This window comes from Nematostella vectensis, chromosome 11 (assembly GCF_932526225.1).
Source record: "Nematostella vectensis chromosome 11, jaNemVect1.1, whole genome shotgun sequence".
NCBI lineage: Eukaryota > Metazoa > Cnidaria > Anthozoa > Actiniaria > Edwardsiidae > Nematostella > Nematostella vectensis.
Genome location: NC_064044.1, coordinates 5,608,188 through 5,632,834, shown reverse-complemented (window position 1 = coordinate 5,632,834; position 24,647 = coordinate 5,608,188). Strand labels below are relative to the sequence as shown.

General features: G+C 40.1%; 2 protein-coding genes across 3 annotated transcripts; one reads left to right on the top strand and one right to left on the bottom strand.

Moving 5' to 3' along the window:
* Positions 1–614: 614 nt before the first annotated feature.
* LOC5505449 (pseudouridine-metabolizing bifunctional protein C1861.05) lies at positions 615–19,064 on the bottom strand. The gene is made up of 19 exons (XM_048734147.1): positions 18,830–19,064; positions 18,142–18,385; positions 17,748–17,833; positions 17,341–17,432; positions 14,418–14,529; positions 12,088–12,194; positions 11,674–11,754; positions 11,543–11,588; positions 11,025–11,145; positions 10,242–10,327; positions 9,146–9,252; positions 7,846–7,905; positions 7,488–7,541; positions 7,063–7,126; positions 4,966–5,066; positions 4,229–4,357; positions 3,726–3,840; positions 3,007–3,445; positions 615–2,180 (listed from the first exon to the last, which is right to left on the bottom strand). The coding sequence occupies exons 2-19, from the start codon at positions 18,375–18,377 to the stop codon at positions 1,976–1,978; spliced, it is 2,241 nt and encodes a 746-aa protein (XP_048590104.1). The 5' UTR covers positions 18,378–18,385; positions 18,830–19,064; the 3' UTR covers positions 615–1,975.
* An 80-nt stretch (positions 19,065–19,144) lies between these two features.
* Positions 19,145–24,267, top strand: LOC5505446 (60S acidic ribosomal protein P0). Of its 2 annotated transcripts, none has more exons than XM_001626244.3 (8): positions 19,145–19,175; positions 19,661–19,771; positions 21,384–21,559; positions 21,678–22,021; positions 22,746–22,822; positions 23,020–23,106; positions 23,320–23,373; positions 24,041–24,267. In XM_001626244.3, the coding sequence occupies exons 2-8, from the start codon at positions 19,718–19,720 to the stop codon at positions 24,188–24,190; spliced, it is 942 nt and encodes a 313-aa protein (XP_001626294.2). In that variant the 5' UTR covers positions 19,145–19,175; positions 19,661–19,717; the 3' UTR covers positions 24,191–24,267. The 2 variants fall into 2 exon arrangements, with proteins under 2 accessions (XP_001626294.2, XP_048590105.1); XM_048734148.1 differs by having other exon boundaries at positions 19,163–19,186.
* The last annotated feature ends 380 nt before the right edge of the window (positions 24,268–24,647 follow it).

Genomic DNA, 24,647 nt, shown 5'->3' with positions numbered 1-24,647 from the left:
ACAAATCGCTCATCATTATGAACACAAGAAAACACATATCCCTGATCATTATGCAGTGTAGAAAATATTTAGAAATCGTTTGTGGGGTCGTGGTCAAGTTTAAAAGTGATTTCGTGCAAGCTAATGTATCTCAATTGTCGACGAAAGCTCCTAGTGGGTAAGATAAGGAAATTAGCAATGCGTTTAAAAAGCTTAAAGTTTTTCTTCCTCTCCAGACAAGTTTATCGTTAGAATATCAAACCGATGCAAAGAAAAAAAAAACATTTTGAAATAATTATGATAATAACAACTTAAATTTTTATTGAAAATTGAATATGTTGACTAAACACGCCTGCTTTAAGGTGAGCAAAAAAAAAATGAAAACAATGAATATTTCAATATCTAAAACTTGATAACTCATCAAGGCCAAGGTCTGCGAATAATTGCAGTTTTAACGATAAATATTATGTTTTCTCGGGTGGTTGCAATAATTTTTGATGCATTATGCATAGCCTGTTGAGTTTCAGGCATTGATACGTATGTTTAGGCGTCAATGAGAACATCGCAGCGTTTTTTAATTAAAACTCGTAGTTTTTGATGTGCACAAATAAACAGAAAATACTTCGTACAACAGATAACAATACATAAATATTTATTACCATTATACTAAATAAGAATAAGCCTGAATCTCCTTAAACGTATTTTTCTTTGGCCGATTTTATTTTGGGCCTTTTTTCGCCTTTTACTTGTTCCAAACTGTTCGGAGATTTTTAATCTAAAAGTCAATCCAAATATTATTTAAAAATACCTTAATCCCGTCCAATCACTCATTGCTATGATGTATTTCTAAGCCATAGTAAATTTAAAAGATTTCTTTAATTTCGAACACATTACATCAAATACAAATACAGAGCTAACTATATTCAGATAAGAGGTGTTATTTCAGAAATGCCTATTAATTTGAACTAATTTTCGCAGAGCTCATAGTTTTCAGTTTTCCTAGTTTACTGCTTTTTCGGTACTCTTTCGATTTTCTGAACGGATTTAGTAGATTGAAAACACCACAGATATCGAGTTAGTTTGTTTTATTCCGTTTTTTTTTTATCATTTACCAAAGATCACATTTCGTTGTTTTAGAGATTTCTACGAAATTCACCAATTAAATGGTCAAATGGTAAGTCACGAGACTTACCTAGCTATTAGAAGGAATTATATTAATTCTCTCTTTGGACTTTTGGATATATTGAACAGCTAAACCTTATGGCACATTATTAATGTATAAGGTGGAGGTGCTCATTTTTTTTTTTTCAAAAAAAAAAAAAAAGAATTAGACAAAAACTATAAGTTGGGCTTTCTGTGGTTCTATGAATAATAGAAAAATGTTTGTTGTCCAAACGACCTTTCGTTTCCCTGGAAAATATTCCCTTACCCTTATAAACAATGGAGGAATTGTCTATCGTTTATTAAAGGGGCTATGCCACGAGTTTGGCATGGGCCACGGTTTAGTAAACGATAACCTGGTATGAAGAATTCGACATGTTTTGGACCATACGCGACGGATGGCATAGCCCCTTCAAACAGGCGCGTGAGGGTTTGGGACTAGGGGTGTGTGTGTGCGCGCGCGTAGAGGGGGGATATTATTTCTTGTCATCAATCTTACACGTTTTCCATATCATATAATTGACTGCTCACTTGCCCCTCACAAATTCTGGTAACGCGCCTGTATAAACCCGCATTGTCACCAGTTTACTTCCGGAGGTCCGACGGAAACCTCAACCGTTAAAAGACAAAAGAATCTATCAGAATCCGAGATATTTAACAGGCCATCCGCTCTAAATTATCAATCACATCCTCAAACTTCCAATAGACACACTGCTTTCAATATTTTGAAATATTTTTCGCGTTTTCCGTTAAAAAAAACAACAGGATATTGTTAGGTTATCGACCGGAAGTAAACTGGTGATAATGCGGCTAAATACTACCTTGTAGAATGCTATCACCGAACATGGTCGATGTCTATACTCCTTGGTATACAGTCTTTAACTTGCGGCACGGAATCCACCGTAAAGCTAGACCGCGAGAGGGACTTGGCGATAGCGTCCTTGCTCTGGAGAGAGTGGTACGCCGCTACAAGTCCAAGCTTGACGCAGTCGTCGGGGGCGTGTCCTAGTATGATTGACATTACCATGGCAGCCGTCATACTGTGTCAAAGAGCTTCGCATAAGGATTTGCATACCATAATTTTATTATAAATTCTGATGTTAATGGACTGAGGTAGTAGAGCAAAAGGCTCTTTTCACTAACAATCGAACATATATAAGGTGAGCTAATCGTAAAGTTCGGAGGCAAGGAAAAGAGGTAAGGCGTTAGCACTTCAACTCATGTATTATCAAAATTGTTGGGTTTCGAGGAAAAAACCGGAGAACCCGTAGAAACACCGGAGAAGAGAAAAAAAGACTCATCAACTCAGGTTGACACCAGGAATCGAAAATACGGACCAAGCATTAAAAAAACTAGCCAACAGAGCAACGCTCTGCTCCATTCTAGAACATTGTTAGCATAGTGTCAGATCGACAGAGCAAAAAAAAGGGCATTAAATTTTCCAATTCTCAATATATAAGCCCAAGATTCCTCATACAAGGAGTTTCTCTGACCAAAAGCTTAATTCCAAATTTTAAAGAAATTTAGAAGATATGAAATTTAGATATTAGCAAAGTTGGCTTAATTTTTGATCAGAGGCCGTAAAACGAGGAGAATTCATACTTTGAACATTTGAAAATTGAACTTCAAGCCTCATATCTCGAAGACGAAGCCATTAGAAAAAAAAAACACTTTTTGATATGTTGGTTTACATAACATAAGGGACCTCAATGAAAAAATTCAAGCTTACTCAAGTTAACCAGACTTACTTTGGGAAAACTTGCCATTTTTTTGCTCTGTCGTGTCAGAAACTAGAAACATCTGACCCTTTTACCAAGCCTTACGACGACGGCTCGTCTCAAAGTCTAAGGTAATCACGTGACCTACCTGTCACCGGCACCTGTCACGTTGATCACGTGAACATCAGGTGCGGGATAGTGAACAGCAGAAACGAGCCCGTGGTGCATGGCGGGAGTGCGAGGGTTCTTTTTGCTTGGAAACGGAAGGTCAGCGGTCGTGTCTCGTAAAACCAGGACGCCGTTTTTGCCAAGCGTGACAACTAGGCAGTGAATATGAGCCAGCAATGGCTGAGCAAGCAGTAGACACTCCTCGATGATGTCGTCGAGATTTCGGGAAGAGTTGGAAGACGCTACGGCTTCCGAGTTTTCTCCGAAGCGTGGATGTCTGGGGAGTTTGTGATGCTTCACCGCAGCGTCGCTCATAGTTCGGAGTTCTTTGAGGTTGGGCGAGGCGTAGGTGATATGCTTCCAACAGTCGGTCTCGAAGGGAATTCCAGCTTTCATGATACACGTCGGCTCGAACCAAACTAAAAGACAAAAAAGACGCAGAGACACATCACGTTTGATAGAAATATAAGAAATACAGGGGCAACTTACCATTTGATCTAGATCGAATTCGATCTAGATTTATATGGGGTCTGATGCGGACAATAGCCTGCATAGCTGGAGGGTTTTTTTAGTTTTTCGGAGCAGTTTAGTTCGTAAGATGCTCGTACTTTATTATGCTAGGGGATAAGGGAGGTAAATTTGCTCAAAGTACTTTGAGGTAAGTGTCTTCCTTTAGACTTTCTTTTTTCGTTTGCTTACCCGGTATGGATTGCTCTGAGCATAAGTTTAGTACATAGTCCAAACCACTTCGACTGACATTCGCATCCACCACAACAATCGGCGCATTCTTTATTGACTCCTCGTATCCAGCAATCTAAAGAATCAAACATGTCAAGGTAGCGCAATAACAGGTAAAGCAATAAAGTAACAAAATGCCAGTTAACACAATTCAAGGTAACGCAATGCCAGTTATAGAAATACAAGGTAACGCAATGCCAGTTATAGAAATACAAGGTAACGCAATGCCAGGCAAAGCAATATCAGGTAATACAATGCAAGGCAAAGCAATACCAGGTAAGACAATACCTGATGACGCAATAATGCTTAACACCCATAGATACCGGTTCACACGATGCCTTATAACGCAGCGCCTGGTAACACAATTCCACATAACACCATGCCGGTAACACAATGCAACGTAACAGTTTGCTGGGTAACATTACGCCATGTTTTGCCGTGTCTAGTGACGTCTTACTACATACCATTTCTTGCGAAATCTTATCATGGATCTCCATGTCACCAACAGCGGCATGGAAACTACCATCCTCGCTTATTATAGCAGAGTAGGTCCCGGTCTCGCATTGCTGGAAGGTCTGAATGCCTTGCTTTGTCTGGGGATGAATTTTGGAGTAAGAAACACAGGCGAGGCATACTAGGAAACTCAAAGACTGACTACGACATGTCTAAGCCCTGAATTATACACTACGATTTTCGTAGTCGAGCGCCGTAGCGGTTTCGTAGGCTGATGTACACTCTACGACTCGAGTGGTAGAGCTGTTGCGGGCAAGTCGCATACGACCAAATCGCACTGTCTAATTCAGCCTTAAGATTTACGACGGCTGAGGGACTAGGTGGCGCGCAAGCACTATTTCAGCGCGCACTACCGCATTTTTGTTTCAGCCAGCGGATAAATCCAACTTGTGGGCCGTCGTCGTCCCCCCGCCGTCGAAATCGTAAGTTCGCTACTGTCAGACATGACTAAATTGTAATTGGGAAAGTGCCTATTATATAGATGCCGTTTACTTAAGGTCTGTTATATGGTGTATAACGGAACGGAGACTATCCCTACCCTACCTACCCGATCCAGGAAAGGATAGTAGGGAGTGGTTGCTATATTTGCACCATTTGCAACCTGACTTTCCGTTTGAGCCTTCTTTGTGACAAAGGAGGTACTGTAATTTTTTTACGGGGTGAAAATTTCTGCTTAACTCGTCCATACCAGACGGAACTCCTCGCAGTGTCTAAGAAGTAGGGCACCTAGAGAGTCCCCGCCGACCGCAGACACGAAGACCGGCTTCATTCCCAGACGGGACAGTCCCTCTGCGATTAAAAAAAGGATTTAAGGGTATATGGACCTTCTCGGCCTGTCCATAATGCATTGCGCGGCAGAAAACGAACGGCTCTATATTTCAATACGGGGCAAACAAGTTAAAATGTTCGCCTCGGCTGGACACGAACGGCTTAATTTCGAGACAAGGCAGCTCCTCAGCGACAGTGAGCAAATGGACCTCCTCGGCCTTTCCATAATGCATTGCGCGGCAGTCGCAAAACGCGGCTCTTGATTTCGAGATGTCTAAAAAGTTGAAAAGACTGCCTCGGCTGCCTCAAGGAACGGCTTTTCTTGAGGCGAGAACAGTCCCTCTGCGATAAAGAGTAAATGTTCTTCTGGGCCTACCCACAATACATTGCACTGTAGACAAAACGCGGCTTATTTCGATTAGACGGCACAACAATTTTTAAATTGTTAAAACGTTAAAACGTACTGATCTGCTAAAATGACAGATATAGTGTAGCCACATAAATCAATGAATTACTGCATTTTGTTGAAGTATATCTGTAATGCTAATGCACTATATTCTAAACAGAGAGTGGTTTCAATAACTTTACAATAACACTCTTCTATATAATATTCAGAATGATAGACAACAATTATTCCTTATTATTCCAATTCGATATTGAATGTGCGTCTCTCTTTTATAGTGTGACGAGTGCAATCAAAGAAATAGTTGGCCAATCAGCATGCAAGAATCACTACTTTGATTGACACGAACTTCATTACTAGGGTGATTCCATTATGCTCTGATGCGCACTCAAGCTTTTCTTTGCCTCGCTGTTGGACAAGTGAAGGTTATATCAATCACATAGTACAAGTACGTTTCTTGCACCCTTATTGGCTTACTACCAAAACTGTCAAGGTAGTGGCCACGGTAGCACACGACGTATCATATAAGAAGGTTTCTCGCATCCTTATTGGCTTACTCCACAAGACTGTCAAGGTGGCCACGGTAGCGCGCGTCGTATCAGATAGCATGTTTCTCGCATCCTTATTGGCTTACTTCACAAGACTGTCGAGGTGGCCACGGTAGCGCGCGTCGTATCATATAGCACTGTTCTCGCATCCTTATTGGCTTACTTCACAAAACTGTGGACTTTAAAAGCACACTAGCATACACACATTGGCACCAGTCGGGCCAAGACGGGACGCTAGCACAGTCTATTACCCGTGCAGTTCGGCAACCATGGACAGCTGTTTCGTCCTTATTAGGACTCGTCAGCATGGCATAGCCGGTTTGCCTCAGTTAAACTTCATCGGCATCAGCTGTCCATGGTTGCCGAACTGCACGGGTAATAGACTGTGCTAGCGTCCCGTCTTGGCCCGACTGGTGCCAATGTGTGTATGCTAGTGCGCTTTTAAAGTCCACATTTATGTATACATACTCGCAAGGATAGTTTGGCTATCCGACGGAGTTTTAGACTAGCAAAGGTCGCATGCGTGATCCGCACAATTGGCATCACGCTAGCCCGGTCGCAGCTCTAGATCCCACATGGATCTAAGCTGTGGTTTAAAGCACTTCGTCCGAGTCGAAGTCGCACTGCAGTTTTTTTGCCGATGAAGTATAACTGAGGCAAACCGGCTATGCCATGCTGACGAGTCCTAATACGGACGAAACAGCTGTCCATGATTGCCGAACTGCACGGGTAATAGACTGTGCTAGCGTCCCGTCTTGGCCCGACTGGTGCCAATGTGTGTATGCTAGTGTGCTTCTAAAGTTCACAAAACTGTCAAGGTGGCCACGGTAGCGCGCGTCGTATCATATAGCACGTTACTCGCATCTTTATCGGCTTACTACTAAAACCTGTCAATGTGAAGGTGGCCACGATAGGGCGCGTCGTATCAGATATAGCACGTTTCTCGCACCCTTATTGGCTTTTTCTCGAAACTGTGAAGGTGACCACGGAAGCGCGCGTAGCACGATGAAGGTCTTACAATCAGATATTTTCTTTCATGGCAAATGACAAAAAAAGTAATAATCACCTGCGATGTTTCTACCGACGCCACCGAAACTCATGCGGACTTTGCCAGAGTTGGATGCTTCAGGCTATTGAACAAAGCAAAGCATAAAGTGCATCAAAGTTGTTTAGGAACAGCGAAAAAGGACAGACATCCGGCACAAATTACCTATGGGTTCAATGAATAAAAGATTAGGGGAAAATTCATTTTTAGCAAATAGTATAAAAGCTATTAATTGACCTAAAATTATACCATAGAACGTGTCTTTTTATGTTTATTTTTTTATATTTACACTAGGTATGCATGATTCTGCTTTAAAATTGTTGTCCTCTCTGCTCAGCATTTATTGCCCTGTTTGTGTTAGCTACTGAAAGCCGAAAAACGTACGGTAATTTGGGCACTAGGTACGTCCTTGCATGTAAAAATCCAAGTTCTAAAGCTCTACTTACAACTATTTCCTTTGCTGTGGCGATAAAGTCGACGTTGGCGCCTCCTATGACAACCTGTACGGATAAAACATTAAAAACATAAGTTAAAAAATATATAGTTGTATGCAAAACAAATGCGGGTTAGACAAATTAATAACGATATATACCGCAAAAATGCTTTATTCAGAGTCATAGTCTGTACAAACAGAAAATCAAAAAGATATTGAATACAATAAGGGAAAGCAAGATTTTTTTTCCTGCAAAGAAGGTCCGATTGAAACCAGAAGGCTTATTAAGAGGACCTCCTTTGTAAACATAACGTAAACAACACGCAAGGTTAGCGAAATTTTTCAAATTTACAGTAACTCTGTAGACTTACAGGTCGAAATTTCTTGATCTGCGCCCCTAAATCGTCTGACTTGGCAGCGGATTTCTTTGACTAAACCACAGGCAACCCAGTTAGATGGAATTGTGTGTCGCAAAGCAGTGATTTTTTTGTATTTTAGCGCATGCTAATGAAAACTAATCTGGTTGAATTTGAAGTTGATTAAAACCACCTGTCATTCTAGAGATTGACCATATAAAGTGTCAGATTTCACGTGACTTCTATTATCTGCGCACACTGTCCTTTGTTCCTTCAAAATCCTGATTGTTGATGCACGTTAACTTAATGCGTACTGTCCATTGTTCCCTCGTAATTCTTATTGTTCAAGCACGTCTGCTTTTTGTCTACGAACACTGTAAATTGTTCCTTCATAATTTTGATTGTTAACGCACGTCTGCTCATTATCTACGCGCACTGTCCATTGTTCCCTCATAATTCTCATTGTTCAGGCGCGTCAGCTTATTATCAACGCACACTGTCCATTGTTCCTTCGTAATCCTGATTGTTCGCGCATGTCTGCTCATTATCAACGCACACTGTCCATTGTTCCCTCATAATCCTGATTGTTCGCGCACGTCTGCTCATTATCAACGCACATTGTCCATTGTTCCTTTATAATTCTCATTGTTCACGCGCGTCAGCTTATTATCAACGCACACTGTCCATTGTTCCCTCATACTCATGATTGTTCGCGCACGTCTGCTCATTATCAACGCACATTGTCCATTGTTCCCTCATAATTCTCATTGTTCACGCGCGTCAGCTCATTATCTACGCGTACTGTCCATTGTTCCCTCATAGTTCTGATTTTTCTCGCGACTCAGCTCATTAACTACGCGTATTGTCCATTGTTCCCTCATAATTCTGATTGTTCACGCGCGTCAGCTCATTATCTACGCGTACTGTCCATTGTTCCCTCATAATTCTGATTGTTCGCGCACGTCTGCTCATTATCAACGCACACTCTCCATTGTTCCCTCAAAATTCTGATTGATCACGCACATCTGCTTATTATCTACGAACACTGTCCAATCTTCCCTAATAATTCTGATTGATCACGCGCGTCTGCTCATTATCTACGCGCACTGTCAATTGTTTCCTCATAATTGTGATTGTCCACGTTCGTCTGCTTATTATCTACGTACACTGTCCATTGTTCCCTCATAATTCTGATTGTTTAAGAAGCGCGTCTGCTCATTATTAGAGAGCTTAAGCAAGTCAACACGAACAGCATCAAAAACGGCGCGCGCGCTCACGAATTGCTAAAACTCTACCACAAATTATACGTACTTACCGAACCCCGTATTGGCGCTGACTCGGCGATATTGGGTTGCCTGAGCTTAGATAACTCTACTGCTATCTGGCTCCCGATCTTGGCATTGTGTTTTACCAGAGCAATATCTTGTTAGTTAGTCAAGAAGACTTACGACCGAGATTGCGATTGGCTTCGATAGGGAAGTCATTATCTGTAGAATTCGGTGTGGATTAATTAGCCTGGATAAATTAGCCGGAAGAGGCATGAGTGATGCAGTAGCTCTTCAGTGTCACTTGGCTCTCGCCTTTGCTACAAAGTTGTTGTTTTTTCTCTGTTTTTTTTTTTCTTAGGTAACCCTATGTAACCCTATGTAACCCACTATAGAGTCGACAGGCAGACTGAATCTCGAGCTGTAGACCGTGGTTAGTGTGTTTAACACTTAGAGTGTTTAAGACATAAGTCGTACGGAGGCTGCCTCGCGCACCTTACTTCCTCGCTCTCCTATAATCCAACATCCCAGCTGCTGAGGGTGAAAACTGAGTCTGCATGGGGTTAAACGACTAGCGACAGACGGCCTAAAAAGTAACCGACTACCGAATAAACCTGAAAAAAAAACTAATGACTAGCGACAAAAAAAATATTTGCCGACTACCGACACTTAATTGTTTCCGGAACTTAACTTCAATCTTTATATCAATCACTTAAATCAATCTACTTAAATTTGGCCATTTCATATTCTGCACTATGTATTCCTGCATCAACTTTTCTGTCAATTATTATTCCATATAATCAATTTATTATCAATAAGTTAAAAATAACTAATCAATCCTAAATAATGTTTAATCTAGTTTTTACATGAAATCTGTTACAAAGCGAATACAAGCTTAGATTTACCGACTACCGACTACCGACAAAGACCGATAACTCTTACCGACTACCGGCATATTATGACAATTTTAACTGACTTACGACATGCAGACCCCTCCCCCAGTCCCTGTTATTAGTTTCTTAAATTTATTGAAATATTTCAGTGGGTTTTAAAAGCGAAAAGGATGACTGAGTAAAGATTTTACAGGGGTTTCTTCACTTCTAAATATGAGATTCGGTTGTGTAGTGAAAACGCCGTAAAGGATACTGGCCTCCAAAGACTTTCCTCCCGTTAGCTCATTCACTCTCTTGAGTACAAATGGTGTACTCTCCTTTCCTGTGATATTAGCGGACCTTAAAATGCCCAGGGAAAAAGAAACAAAAGTACTGGTAAGAAAAAAAAGGTAAAATAATCATAATACAAATGGGAAGAAAGCAAGCGCTATTACTGAAAAGGATGATTGCGATATAAAACGCCATTGAAATAGGCAATGACGATAAGTATAAATAGGACCACATCAATGATGATAACGGTGTGATGATTATGATGCTGATGCTGATGCTGATGACAGCATGATGATGTTGCTGCTGATCATGATGACGGACAACGGAGATGATATAATCTTCTTACGACAATGATAAAAAATAATGACGATGATGCAGTTGATGGTGACTGATGATGGTTATGATGACAATTGTGATGATAAGGATGGCACAATTATAATTGAAGCCCATCGGACCGACTTGCGTCACAATGTTTTGTTTTTGTTTTGAATATTCAAAACTCGCCCATCATTTTTCAAAATAAAATAAAAACTTTCAAAATAAAAGAAAAACTTTCCCTGTATTATTTGATACATTAAAAATATAATTAAGCTGTTTTAGCTATAGGATGGATTGGAATTTTTCGTGATTTAAGCGGATTTTATTTGCTTACTGAGATGAAAATCTCATTCACACAGGCTTCCATAGCCATGCGTCACGCCAGTCGGATCGACGGGCTTTAAGATTATCATAATAACATAAGTAAAATAATAATTCTTATCATCACCTTGCTTCTTCAAGGGCCTGCTGAATGGCTTTCTCGATTTCTGCCCCAGATGCAGCATAACCGCTAGGGATGGGCACGGCTATCACCATACCGCTGCCCACTCCGAATGTCAGATTACAGTCTAAACACCCAGTAATGTCATCCATATAGAGAAACCAGTGCATAAGAACATAGTTTTTTTTTCAAGTTAGCATGAACAGGTTCTATTAGGGAAATGGTGCATTAATTACAGAAGTAAAGCTTGTTTTTTTTTCAAATAAGTGTTTTGCTTGGTTAGTTTTCTTGGGGGCTTAGTACTGTAAGTATTAAGAGTTCTTGGATATGTATATTCGAAAGAAAAAAAACGATTCTACATTCGTTAAAAGGAACTGAATTTCTGGATTTTAGCCAAGAATGGTTCTTGAAAAGTGTTATTTCAGTTTGGCAGATTTGTTCATGCCTGTTTTTTATTGTTGTAAGGAATCTAAAGATCAGCAATTGAATAACAATCATGACTTTCTTAAATGGCTTGTACTTACTTATCATTGCTGCGGCCTCAGAAGCATTGAGCACCGAACATGATGACTTCACAGAAAATATAAAGATCAATATTCAGAAAGGTTCACAAAGCTTGCATGACAAGTGAGTTACATTCACAATCCATACATACTTTGTACCCACTATCTGAAGTGAAGAATGCTGGGAAGTTTACAGTTTCTCCAAATGTTGCAACAGTAACGCCCTGGGTTTCCTTGAATTAAACATTTACACGTTGGTGATGTGACATTTGGTAGGTCATTTTGTTAAATCAATATAGAAATTACTTATACATCTATTTTTAAAATTATGTAAGCCAACATGCAATTTTCTTGAATTCTTTACAGAGCAGAGCAGTAGCAAGCCATGTAAGATTGGAGGGGGGCACAATACAAAAACATATAGAAAATATTGGGGGGGCACAGCCACGCCCCTACTGGTCATTTCCTTTTTTTGGGGGGGGGGAAGGGGCACATGCCCCCAGTGACCCACCACCTGCTATGGCCCTGCAGAGCAATTCAGTGTTGATACAACTGAAAACACTCACCAGATACTCTAGGGTGAGTTGAATATCCAGGATTGACTTGGCTCCTGCACAAACCACAGCTATGGGTGTCCTGCCTAACTCAGTCAGGTCGGCACTCACATCAAATGCTACATAGAAAACCCACAGAATGATGCATCAATAATGTTATCTGTATACACCACAGCTATGGGTGTCCTGCCTAACTCAGTCAGGTCTGCACTCACATCAAATGCTACATAGAAAACCCACAGAATGATGCATCATTAATGTTATCTGTATACACCACAGCTATGGGTGTCCTGCCTAACTCAGTCAGGTCTGCACTCACATCAAATGCTACATAGAAAACCTACAGAATGATACATCAATAATGTTATCTGTATACACCACAGCTTTGGGTGTCCTGCCTTACTCAGTCAGGTCTGCACTCACATCAAATGCTACATAGAAAACCCACAGAATGATGCATCATTAATGTTATCTGTATACACCACAGCTTTGGGTGTCCTGCCTAACTCAGTCAGGTCTGCACTCACATCAAATGCTACATAGAAAACCCACAGAATGATGCATCAATAATGTCATCTGTCTACACCACAGCTTTGGGTGTCCTGCCTAACTCAGTCAGGTCTGCTCTCACATCAAATGCTACATAGAAAACCCACAGAATGATGCATCAATAATGTTATCTGTCTACACAACAGCTATGGGTGTCCTGCCTAACTCAGTCAGGTCTGCACTCACATCAAATGCTACATAGAAAATCAACCGAATGATGCATCAATATGCTATCTGTCTACACCACAGCTATGGGTGTCCTGCCTAAGTCAGTCAGGTCTGCTCTCACATCAAATGCTACATAGAAAATCAACCGAATGATGCATCAATAATGTTATCTGTATACACCACAGCTATGGGTGTCCTGCCTAACTCAGTCAGGTCGGCACTCACATCAAATGCTACACAGAAAACCCACAGAATGATGCATCAATAATGTTATCTGTCTACACCACAGCTATGGGTGTCCTGCCTAACTCAGTCAGGTCTGCACTCACATCAAATGCTACATAGAAAACCTATAGAATGATGCATCAATAATGTTATCTGTATTCACCACAGCTATGGGTGTCCTGCCTAACTCAGTCAGGTCTGCACTCACATCAAATGCTACATAGAAAACCCACAGAATGATGCATCAATATGTTATCTGTCTATACCACTGCTTTGGGTGTCCTGCCTAACTCAGTCAGGTCTGCACTCACATCAAATGCTACATAGAAAATCAACCGAATGATGCATCAATATGCTATCTGTCTACACCACAGCTATGGGTGTCCTGCCTAACTCAGTCAGGTCTGCTCTCACATCAAATGCTACATAGAAAACCCATAGAATGATGCATCAATAATGTTATATGTCTACACCACAGCTATGGGTGTCCTGCCTAACTCAGTCAGGTCGGCACTCACATCAAATGCTACACAGAAAACCCACAGAATGATGCATCAATAATGTTATATGTCTACACCACAGCTATGGGTGTCCTGCCTAACTCAGTCAGGTCTGCACTCACATCAAATGCTACATAGAAAATCAACAGAATGATGCATCAATAATCGTTATCTGTCTACAGAACAGCTTTGGGTGTCCTGCCTTACTCAGTTAGGTCTGCACTCACATCAAAGGCTGCATAAAAAATCAACAGATGTATCAATATGTTATCTGTCTATAACTAAACAGAGCCTTTATTACTGTTAAATGCTGGGTGAGCTTAATCAATAAAAAATGATGATGTATGTGAAATACAATCAATGAGCCAATATTTGTCAATAAAAGTAAATTTATACTGATTGTATTGAGCAATCATCTTTACGTCCAAATTCGTTGTTGCGCAACCTTGGTGAATCCAAAATCCATGTCTAGTTTGGGAATAGCGCATAGTCAGACACAAGCTTTGGGGCGGTTTGTCTGGTTTTAATTGTTTGGTTTGATTGACTACGCACTATTCCCAAACGGAGAAAGGTATTTTGGATTCTGGCAGGTCGCGCAACAATGAATCCTGCTCTAATCAAAGATCACAACAACAAGCAAATATGTGAAAAATCAATATGCAATCAATAGAAGGCCACATATTTTTATGCCATTGATCTCCCATTGATAAATGATTGCCATTGACCTTTAATGACCATCAGATTTATCACTTGAGCACAATGAGTAACATGCGCTACTGACAGCAAAATCACATTTGGATTGACTGGCTGATTGATTGAACATTAATTAGTTGGTTGGTTGATTAAATTATTAATTGATCTATCAATTGATTGATTGGTTATTTGATCTACAGAACTTACATTCTTGCGCCCCTCTGTGAACTCCTCCTATCCCACCGGTGACAAACACAGGGATCCCAGCCTTATGGGCAGCAATCATTGTGCCTGAAACTGTGGTCCCACCCATCAGTCCCTGCAATAACAGAGCAACATTATTCAACACAGGGATCCCATTCACATGGACAGCACTCATTTCCCTGATGCTGTGGTCCCAGCCATGAGACCATGCATTAACAGAGCAACATTTTTCAACACAGGGATCCCATCCACATGGGCAGCACTCAAATCACTGATGCTGTGGTCCCAGCCATAAGACCATGCAATAACAGTGCAACATTATTCAACACAGGGATCCCAATAACATGGGCAGGACTCATTTCCCTAATACTGCAGTTTCACATGAGCCCCTTCAATAACAGTGCAACATTATTCAACACAGGGATCCCAATAGCATGGGTAGGACTCATTTTCCTGATACTGCAGTTCCACATGAGACCCTGCAATAAAGAGCAACATTATTCAAAACAGGGATCCCATTCACATGGGCAGCACTCATTTCCCTGATACTGTAGGTCCAGCCATGAGACCATGCAATAACAGAGCAACACAGGGATCCCAATAACATGGGCAGTACTCATTTCCCTGATGCTGTGGTCCCAGCCATGAGACCATGCAATAACAGAGCAACATTATTCAACACAGGGATCCCAAAAACATGGGCATGACTCATTTCATGATACTGTAGATCCAGCAATGAGACCATGCAATAACAGAGCAACATATTCAACACAGGGATCCCACCAACATGGGCAGGACTCATTTCCCTGATACTGCAGTTTCACATATGAGACCCTGCAATGAGACAGCAATGCATAAACATGTGGCAACTTTATTGTAAAGTCAACCTTGGAGTCTGTTTAAGTGTGCACTGATTTAACTAAAAGGCTTTGTGTAGCTAAAATTGTAAAAATGGTTGCACACATGCTCTAAGCCCTGAGCTTTCAGCTCATAATTACCCGGTTAATTGGCGTGTAAACAGTTGTGGTGCACCCCGCCTGTATAACCCCATAAACAAACATAATCAGATTACATAATCACTACACTGCTATAATAACACATTATCATCCAAACCATGAACCAACAGTAAGGCAGTGGTCATTAATTACTGGAAGGGGGGGGGGGGGGGGGGGTAGCAATTTTGCAAAACCTTGGGCTAAAAATTCCCCCCCCCCTCAAATCCAAGCCCAAAGAATTGTGATCCCCCCACCCCTAGACCGGACACCTCAAAATTTGCAACCACCCCCTCACCACCACCACCTCTACATTTGTAACAAAAAAACCACAGAGACTTTATATACATACTGAGTATAGCTGAATATAACCTTTACTTAAATATAGATCAGCTAGCATGGCACTTTTGTCCAATTTAATTTAAGTATGAACCTTCACTTTCGCTAGTTTAAGAGTGGCACATAGATAAACAACAAATACTGGTGTCGATAGAAAACAACTATCTCGTCGACAATTTTAACAAAGACATTTGAGTCTAGGTTTTGCAACATTTTAAAGTATTCGTTTTGTTCGACTGATTTGAACGGGCAGCTTTGTCTGTCAACAGTGAGAGGGTTTCTCAAAATTTATCTATATAAATACAAGATTGGTACCTGAACAATATGGAACTAGATATACAATAACATTGTGAACTGAATAAAATTTTCATTTCAACAATGACTCTCTTGCTCAGTATTATATTAAAACCAGACTTAAATTTGAGTCCCAAAAAAAATCTGACCCCCCCCTCTAAGGACAGCCTAAAAAAATGTGCCCCCCCCTTAAATGACAGCCCCAAAAAATTTGCCCTCCCTAAATGAGCGCCCCAAAAAATGTGGCCCCCCCTACAAATTTGCCGCCCCCCTCCCAGTAATTAGTGACTGCTCCCTAAACATCATATTAACCCTTTCACTCCTGGGTACTTTTGAGCAACATTGTAAGAAAAACAGACTGAAAACAGAAACCTCCCCCCCTATTTCAAGTCCAACACTACCAGTTAAGCTAAGCTACCGCTGACCCAAGACGGTATGCCTTGAAGTTTCCAACAATGCACTGCGGTGCCTTTTCTTTCAAGCGACGGTACTGCTACAGCCTGTTGCTTACAACAGTTTTGCTTGTAATTTGCTTAAATATTTCAGCTTTTTCACATCTGGAGAGTGCCTTATTAATTCTGTGCTTATGGATGTTTGCACGCTGAGGTTGATTCAATGGGATAATTCCTTGTCTGGGCTTCACGAAGTGAGAAAGGAATTTTTGGGTGAATGGCCTCATACTCTTCAATGTGGGCCATCTTTGCTACCCAACCTTATTCAAAAATTGTTTTCAGGCTTATTCTGGGTTCCTTGGACTTGGAAATGTTTTGTTTGGCTTCGGGGCAAAGAGAGTTATAAAAAAAACTGTTATGATTCTGGGTGAGGAGATTGCCCGCCTGTCTGTCAAGGTGTTTCTAAGACTCCCATGATGCAGTGCAGGCATGCAAAATAGGCTAAACATGGTGACTCGCTTCTAATGGAGGTTCTAGCATTGATTATTGTGACTGATTGCTGTAAAATAGGACCTGACGGAGCACAAAAAAGGTAGCTATTGGTGACTTGATCTGTGTTTGCTTGTCTCTATTTGTAGTTCGGAATATTGTGTCTTTTTTCGTAAGAAATGCTTCAAAGTTTTAGCATTTGTTTACGAATTGGTCAGAAATTAAGGTTGGTATTTTGACAAAAGAGTCAATTCTATTACATTGCTTGGATGCGCTTTTGAAGGTCGTCTATGCCTTTGATGAATCTATGAGTATCCGGGTCTGGTGATGTTTAGTTTGCATTTTTGACGTTTTGGAGTTGGGCCTATATTTTACAGGCGTCTCAGGGCGTTATGGCAATGAAAGACTTAATTACATTACCTTGCTCAGTACGTAAGGAAGGTCTCGTCTGGATGTTTTGACTGCATTCTGGCCTGCTTGTGCAAGTTTCTTGAGTTTGTCATCAGTCAGTCCTACGCCACAAGAAAAAAAGGAAGTCATTTGTACAGGAGTATTCAGGCTTAAAAAAGTTTTCATGGATCACCCATCTCATACATAGCATATCCCTAAAAAAACATATAATTTAGGATATTTACAGGAGGGCAAATTATTTTTAAAGGTTTAAATGCCAAAAGGGTAACCGAATGTCATTGGTAGGACATTTATTTATCAATACATTACATTTGTTTTTGTTGTTGTTGTTGTTTTCTTCTTGCCAGAAAAAAAACATCTAAAGCCCAAAGCTAACCTCCAAATCTACTAATTGTTTCATGCCAAGCATCACTTACCTACATGGATCTGACCATCCAAGATGGCTATCGTAGCTGGAACAGCACCATTGTCTCTCACAACACCACAGACATCTCTAGCCATTCTAACAAAATTGGGCAGAGGGAAATCAAGGGGGCCACATGAACCATAAAAATAAAAAAATCAAAGGATTTAATCAGGTTTGAAAAACTTTAAAGGGATCAAGGCTAAAAAAATCTGCTAGATCATCTAGACAACAAAAATGTCCATGTTTTAGTTGAAAAAATGCATAAAAAACAAAAATATTAAAACCTAAAGCAAATACCAAAGGTTTTTTTTAAGGTTTAGCCATTGAGATGTTACAACTCTGCAAATAATTTTTTTTTTCAAATCTACATAACTATCATTTTACTTATTTAAAACAAATCTTACTTTAAATTCTCAGGGTAAGGCATCCCATGCGTAATGATCGTCGACTCCAATGCCACGACAGGATTCTTGAGAGTGATGGCGTCAGCAACTTCAGGGTGAACTTGGAGGAGTGGTTGAATCACTTTCTTACTCAACAGCTCGGGTGAGAGTTGAGGTGACGCACCTAGGGGGGTGAAGCTTAGACATCGAAAGCCTGGATGACGAGTGTTGAGTGCTTTTAATAGACTCCTCCACATGATGGTACCTGGAAGATACCTGCTTTGAAATAGGTGTACTTGTCTACTATCTAGCAATGCATATGCAAATAAGCAGATTGACATTGAACTCTGATTCAAAATACAATGACTCACATGCATGGAACTTCACTACAAATGCCCTGTGGGGGGTGGGTGGGGCAGTTTTGCCGCCGATGTTCAAATGTTGCAAATGGCGATAATGAATATAATTTAAAATAAATGGAAGTGGAAATATTGCCCAAACACGGCCGATTAAACCGCCAAAATTTTCTGTCATCAAATTTTCGTTGATCCACGTGGGTACTGGACACATACTCCTTTGTGCGGGCAGTCACCACTTATTCTCGATGCAATATATCTAAGACAGCTATACCTGAGCTGCATGTTATTCAAGGTGGCTATAATGAAAATAAAAGCACAGCATTCTGTTGAAATCTTGTCTCAACACATACCAGAACTTCGGCAAGTAGTCGATTTTCAATTCCGTGTTTTGCGCGTTGTTGAAACTATGGAATAAATCTTGTTTTCAAGGCCTTAAATAAATTTCCATAAAGTAACCTGCCTAAACTTCTTCAAGCTGTGCTCAAACGAAGAGTTTCTAGATTATTCATAAAAATAAAAAAATAAATAAGTGAACTTTTACACGCAGACCTCTCCTCAAGGGCCCGCCATCGAAACTTTTCCGGATGGAAATTGACTGATTTATGGCGCAGTCGATACGTTGTCGGATCTACGGAAATTATGGGATATCTGCCGAGGCGGCCACGTGAAATTTCTCTTTCTTTCAAGTTCCCTCAGGTTAGTGGTCGGTATGTTATACGCTCAGGAGTTTTCGCATTTTTTTAAAGTTCCCCTTATTATTTTACCTAATTTCGCCGGTTCCATCACATCATTGAGAATTTTCATCCTTTAATCTTTTATTATTACGGCCGTCTTTGTAATTTTAGAACAATTCTGAAGCACTTTTCATGACCAAGGCTGCTACGTGTATTAAAGATACCCCAACACAATTTGTTCCTTATCTTCATCGAAGAAAGTGATATAGGCGCTCACTGAAATTATGTTTGCTTTAAATTAGTATTTATCATGATTTTAAGGGCCTCTGGGCGTATGTAACCGAATGAACTGCTGGATTTCATTCCTTGATTTGAATGTAATATAGTTTGCTTGTCCCGTCGCTACTAGGACAAACCTGATGACTCGAGCTCAATCTCAACCTGAGATTGAGGGTGAGGAAGTATCTCAAAAAGTATAATAAGAAAGCTGTTTCTTTCTCTTTGTAGAACTGTAACTAACACCTGTCTTTAAACGCGAAGTGCGCAATCCTTTACCAAATCAAAATGGTCAGGGAAGACAGGGCAACTTGGAAGTCAAACTATTTCCTCAAGATCATTGTAAGTATGGGTCTATTTAAAGCCGCATAGTCACCAGTTTACTTCCGGAGGTCAGACGGAAACATCAACCGTTAAAAGACAAAAGAATCTATTAGAATCAGAGATATTCAACAGGCCATCCGCTCTAAATTATCAATCACATCGTCAAAGAAACTTCCAATAGACACACTGCTTTCCATATTTTGAATTATTTTTCGCGTTTTCCGTTAATAATCAGTTAATAATCCGTTAGTAATCGACCGGAAGTGAACTGGTGACAATGTGGCTTTAATCTTTAGACTAACCAGTATCCCCACAGGATATGAAATTTAACAGCTTTTTTGCTTATATGAATTTGAATTTTCCTTATTTATAACCATAGATATCCTGAATTTATTTTAGAATCCTATCGTCAAATTTTTACACACATTCACATTGGTCAAAACAGAGTGAGATTTTGGGGGGGAATTCAATCAAAAGCACAGGTGTTCCACAAAATTTTTCCCAACGTGAATCATATCTTTCAAACATAAGCTGAGAAGATCAAAGTTCTCGTAAAACTAATTCTGCCATGGATGAATCAAATGATTTGTTTAGGAAGAAACTTTCACCCTGAGAATTAGTCTGAATTCACCAGAAGTTGAAAAATTTTCGTTCAAACTTTCCAAGCCTTCGACTCTTGCGACTAGGACACAAATAGTGTTGAAAGTCAAAAAAGTGACATGACTGCTCTTGCAGCAGAAAAGACAGAAACCATGAATGAAAATACAATTGTTACATAAGTTTTAAACGAAATTCAAGAATTTGTAGAGTGGATGATGAGCTACAACACCAGAAAAAAGCACCAAAGTTGCTACCCACCAAGCGTAAAATTCTTGTACCACAACTGGCTTCCTCTAAATTTGAACAGACACATGTTTTAAAAGGAAAACTCTTTTCTGTATCGATCTGTCAACTTTCCTCATCTCAGATTAGAACTAGGAATCCTCACAGATTTCGTGAGGCGATTACGTCTTAAGGCGTTTGTGCTCAATCCAATAAATTTCCAGCTATTAATTGTACCATTGAAAATAAAGATGCCTCCATCACACCAATGTCTCTTTTTCTTAAAAACAAAATAATTTCAGCTTTCTGAACGTATTAGATTGCATGTAAAAACACTGCTTGCATTTCATTGGCTGGTAAAATAACTACTACAAAATGGCTTTTTTGCCAACTAAAAACAGCACATTAAAATCTCTTTGACCATAAAAAGAATTTGACCCTAGGATTCAAGAATAATTGTAATTGTTTCGTGAATTCAACATGAAATTTTACTTGAAAAACTATATCAATTTTCTTGTGAAATTTACTGTTGAATTCCCTTGTCTTTATAGAATTTACTTAATTTCCTATGAAGAAAAAAAATTATATATTCAACAACTCTGCCAGATAAACATACTATATTTCTTATCCATATTCTCAAGATTTTACGTTTAACCTACCAGTCATGCACCGAAGATCTCCTAATCTCCCAGTTTTGGCAAACAATAGGAAAAAGGCTGAAACAAAAGCAAATCTCAAGGTTTTGTAGGCCTTCAGTTTAAAAGGTGTATAACACACCCTCTAACCTCCATGTCATGTTTACCTTCAGCAATACCTGGATGAGTATCCCAAGCTTTTCCTTGTTGGCGTAGACAATGTCGGGTCTAAACAGATGCAGACCATCCGTCAGTCTCTCCGTGGCCAGGGGGAGGTGCTTATGGGAAAGAACACCATGATCCGCAAAGCCATCCGTGGTCATCTAGAGAACAACCCAGACCTGGAGAAGTAAGCTAACCCACTAAAGAATGGCAATTGTGCAGCCATTATCCTTAAACTCTTATTTTGGAGATGGATTAAAGTTCGAAAAGACTTATGTTCTTTGACTGTGTATTTGTCTATAAAGGCTTCTCCCCCACATTAAAGGCAACATTGGCTTCGTCTTCACCAAGGAGGACCTTGCAGATGTGCGCAAAATCATTATGGAAAACAAAGTGGCAGCCCCTGCCAAAGCAGGAGTCATTGCCCCCATTGATGTGTTTGTCCCTGCTGGAAACACAGGTCTTGGCCCTGAGAAGACCTCATTCTTCCAGGCCTTGGCCATTCCCACCAAGATTGCCAGGGGAACTATTGAAATCATCAATGACGTTCACTTGATCAAGAAGGATGAGAAAGTAGGAGCTTCAGAGTCCACTCTGTTGAACATGTTGAAGATCTCTCCTTTCTCATATGGTCTTCAGATTTGCCAAGGTAAAATCACTGCATTCATCTTGATAATTATCCACTATGACAATCACCGTAATAAGCCAAAGATTAACACAGGGTTGAAAATGTATGCAGCTCATCTTTAGCTTGTTTGTACTCTGTCTGGTTATAACAAATCACAGTAACAATAACATTGTTACATAGAAATCACTGAGTCGAGATTATTGCCCATGTTTTTTTTTTTATTACCGTTGTCTGCTCTTTTTTTGACATTCTCACTGTACCTTGCACTGACTTTAAGGTTGATATATGTTTATGTTTGTGCTTGAAATTTGTAATTCAAATCAAATGGCAGTAGATACCCCAAGTGACAACTGGAGAACAGTAAAAATCCAGTTATGGCTATGTCCAACATTTAAAGCCGCATTGTCACCAGTTTACTTTCGGTAGATTACGTAACAATCTCCGATGATTTTTAACGGAAAACGCGAAAAATATAAGAAAATATTGAAAGTGTATTTATTGGAAGTTTCCTTAAGGATGTGATTGATACTTTAGAGCGGATGGCCTGTTTAATTTCTGGATTTTAATAGGTTCTTTTGTCTTTTAACGGTTGAGGTTTCCGTCGGACCTCCAGAAGTAAACTGGTGACAATGTGGCTTTAAGCAGCTCAAATTCCTAGCCAACCGGAGACAAATTCCATCAATATGACCCTGCAATCTCTTTTAACATGGCTCAGCTCTTTTCACAAATGTAATATATTTTACAGTGTACGAGTCAGGCAGCGTCTTTGACCCAAGCGTGCTTGATATCACCAATGATGACATTCTTGCTCGCTTCCGCATGGTAAGATTTAGGCTTGTTATATCAGGAAAAATTGCCTCTATATAGCATGAGAGTTATTAAGACTTGCACATTTGTTGTTCTACAGTAGGTGCCTATGTTTTGTCGTTTCATATTCAAAACCCCTTGCATCCTGCATGACTGAGGGCTATATCTCAGTATAGGAATTAAGTGGATAACATTTGTTGCTATTTACGCAGGGAATTGCCAATGTTGCATCTGTCTGTCTGGAAATTGGTTACCCCACTGTTGTGTCTGTACCTCACTCCATCATCAACGGATTCAAGGTCAGTTGGCTTACAAGAAGAATAGCGCTGGTAGAAAGCTGTCTCTATGATTAGTCAAATATATCAAGAGTAGTGGACCTAACTTTCTTGAGGAAAAACTATATTCCCACAACAGTATGAGAGACAAAGAAAACATTGAAGGATATTATGAAAGCGAGAGACTGTTTGCAGTTACTAACGTTTTTTTTTTTTTTTGGGGGGGGGGGTTGACAGAATATTGCTGCTGTTGCTGTCGAGACCGACATTGAGTTCCCACAGGTGGAAAAGGTGAGTTTCTATCTAATTAATTGAATTCTTCCTACATTATTACGCCACGCCATAGAAAATCTATGAAACTTTTGCATTGAAATGGTTTTAATTTACATAATGCCACCTCTTGCCAAGACACTGACCCATCTACTGCAAAAGCACAAGATGTAGTTCTGTTAGTTTGAATTACGGAAGCCAGGGAGTGGTTTAGCAGTTTAAAATTATTAAACAGAGTTCGAAATCTCAGTAAAGAATTTGTATTTGGAATAACATGATGGAAAAGCATGAAATGACGCTTCAAATAAGCTCATTTCACATCTAATAAGTACTTATTGAGTAATATCAAACAAAATATCAAATGCGACTTTTTTTAAAAATTGATGCGGCTTTTTGTAATTGGTCGTTAAAATTTGAGCTTTTCGTCCCTGAGCCCATACATAGCTCAAGGATGGTAAAGGAAAAAAATATCTGAAAAAGCCAAAATCAGGGTATATGCATTTCGGCCTCACGTTATTTGTGTTTTGAAAATCAGTCTGGATTACAAGGAACCGGTGGCCATTGTAAGAAATCGTGCCTTCTTTCTCTGTCGCGAATTGTTTTTTTTTTTTTTTCGTCGTGTCATTTGATACAAAAATTGAAACAACTCTCTTACTTTGTTCTAATCAAATGTTCACTTTGCCAACAGCTGAAGGCCTTCCTTGCTGATCCCAGTGCATTCGCTGTGGCTGCACCCGCTGCAGAAACTGCTGCCCCTGCTGCTGCCGAGGAGAAGAAGGCGGAGCCTGAGGAGGAGGAGGAGAGTGATGACGACATGGGCTTTGGCTTGTTCGACTAGCCTCTTCATCTCAACCATGGTTATGCGCACTGTAGACTGTAATATCTCAGCAGTGATGAATAAAGCAAATTGCTGTATAGAGTTGTTGTTGTTGTTAAAGCACAGAAATGCCTCTTACTGCAAAACCCTGCACTCCAACTTTTATTTATTCTGGATTTGAGGGGGTACTGAAAGTTGAAGCAATGGGAAAAAAAGTAAATGCCAAGTAAACGAAATTTATGTGTCAATGCAATTGATCAACAATCTTAGATCAAATAATTTACTCCATGAGTGAGTGTTTGTTCTCTTCGAAGAAGACTGAATGAATCTTTGAGCAATAGTCAAAACTGTCAAATGTTACCCTGGAAACCAGAGGCCCCGAGAGTTTTCCGAGCGAAGCGAGATTTTTACGCCGCCAGCCCATTTGAACCCCCCGCCCCAATGTCGCTTATTTAGAGCGGCCTGAGTGGGAGCTTTT

Coding starts and splice junctions, on each gene's coding strand:
- LOC5505449 (XM_048734147.1), bottom strand. CDS start 18,377: ATGTGGAGGAGTCTATTAAAAGCACTCAACACTCGTCATCCAGGCTTT. Junction 12,195..14,417: donor TCACAGAGGGGCGCAAGAAT/GTAAGTTCTGTA, acceptor TTTTCTATGTAG/CATTTGATGTGAGTGCCGAC. Junction 4,358..4,965: donor ACTGCGAGGAGTTCCGTCTG/GTATGGACGAGT, acceptor ATTCATCCCCAG/ACAAAGCAAGGCATTCAGAC.
- LOC5505446 (XM_001626244.3), top strand. CDS start 19,718: ATGGTCAGGGAAGACAGGGCAACTTGGAAGTCAAACTATTTCCTCAAG. Junction 22,823..23,019: donor TTCTTGCTCGCTTCCGCATG/GTAAGATTTAGG, acceptor CTATTTACGCAG/GGAATTGCCAATGTTGCATC. Junction 23,107..23,319: donor CCATCATCAACGGATTCAAG/GTCAGTTGGCTT, acceptor GGGGGTTGACAG/AATATTGCTGCTGTTGCTGT.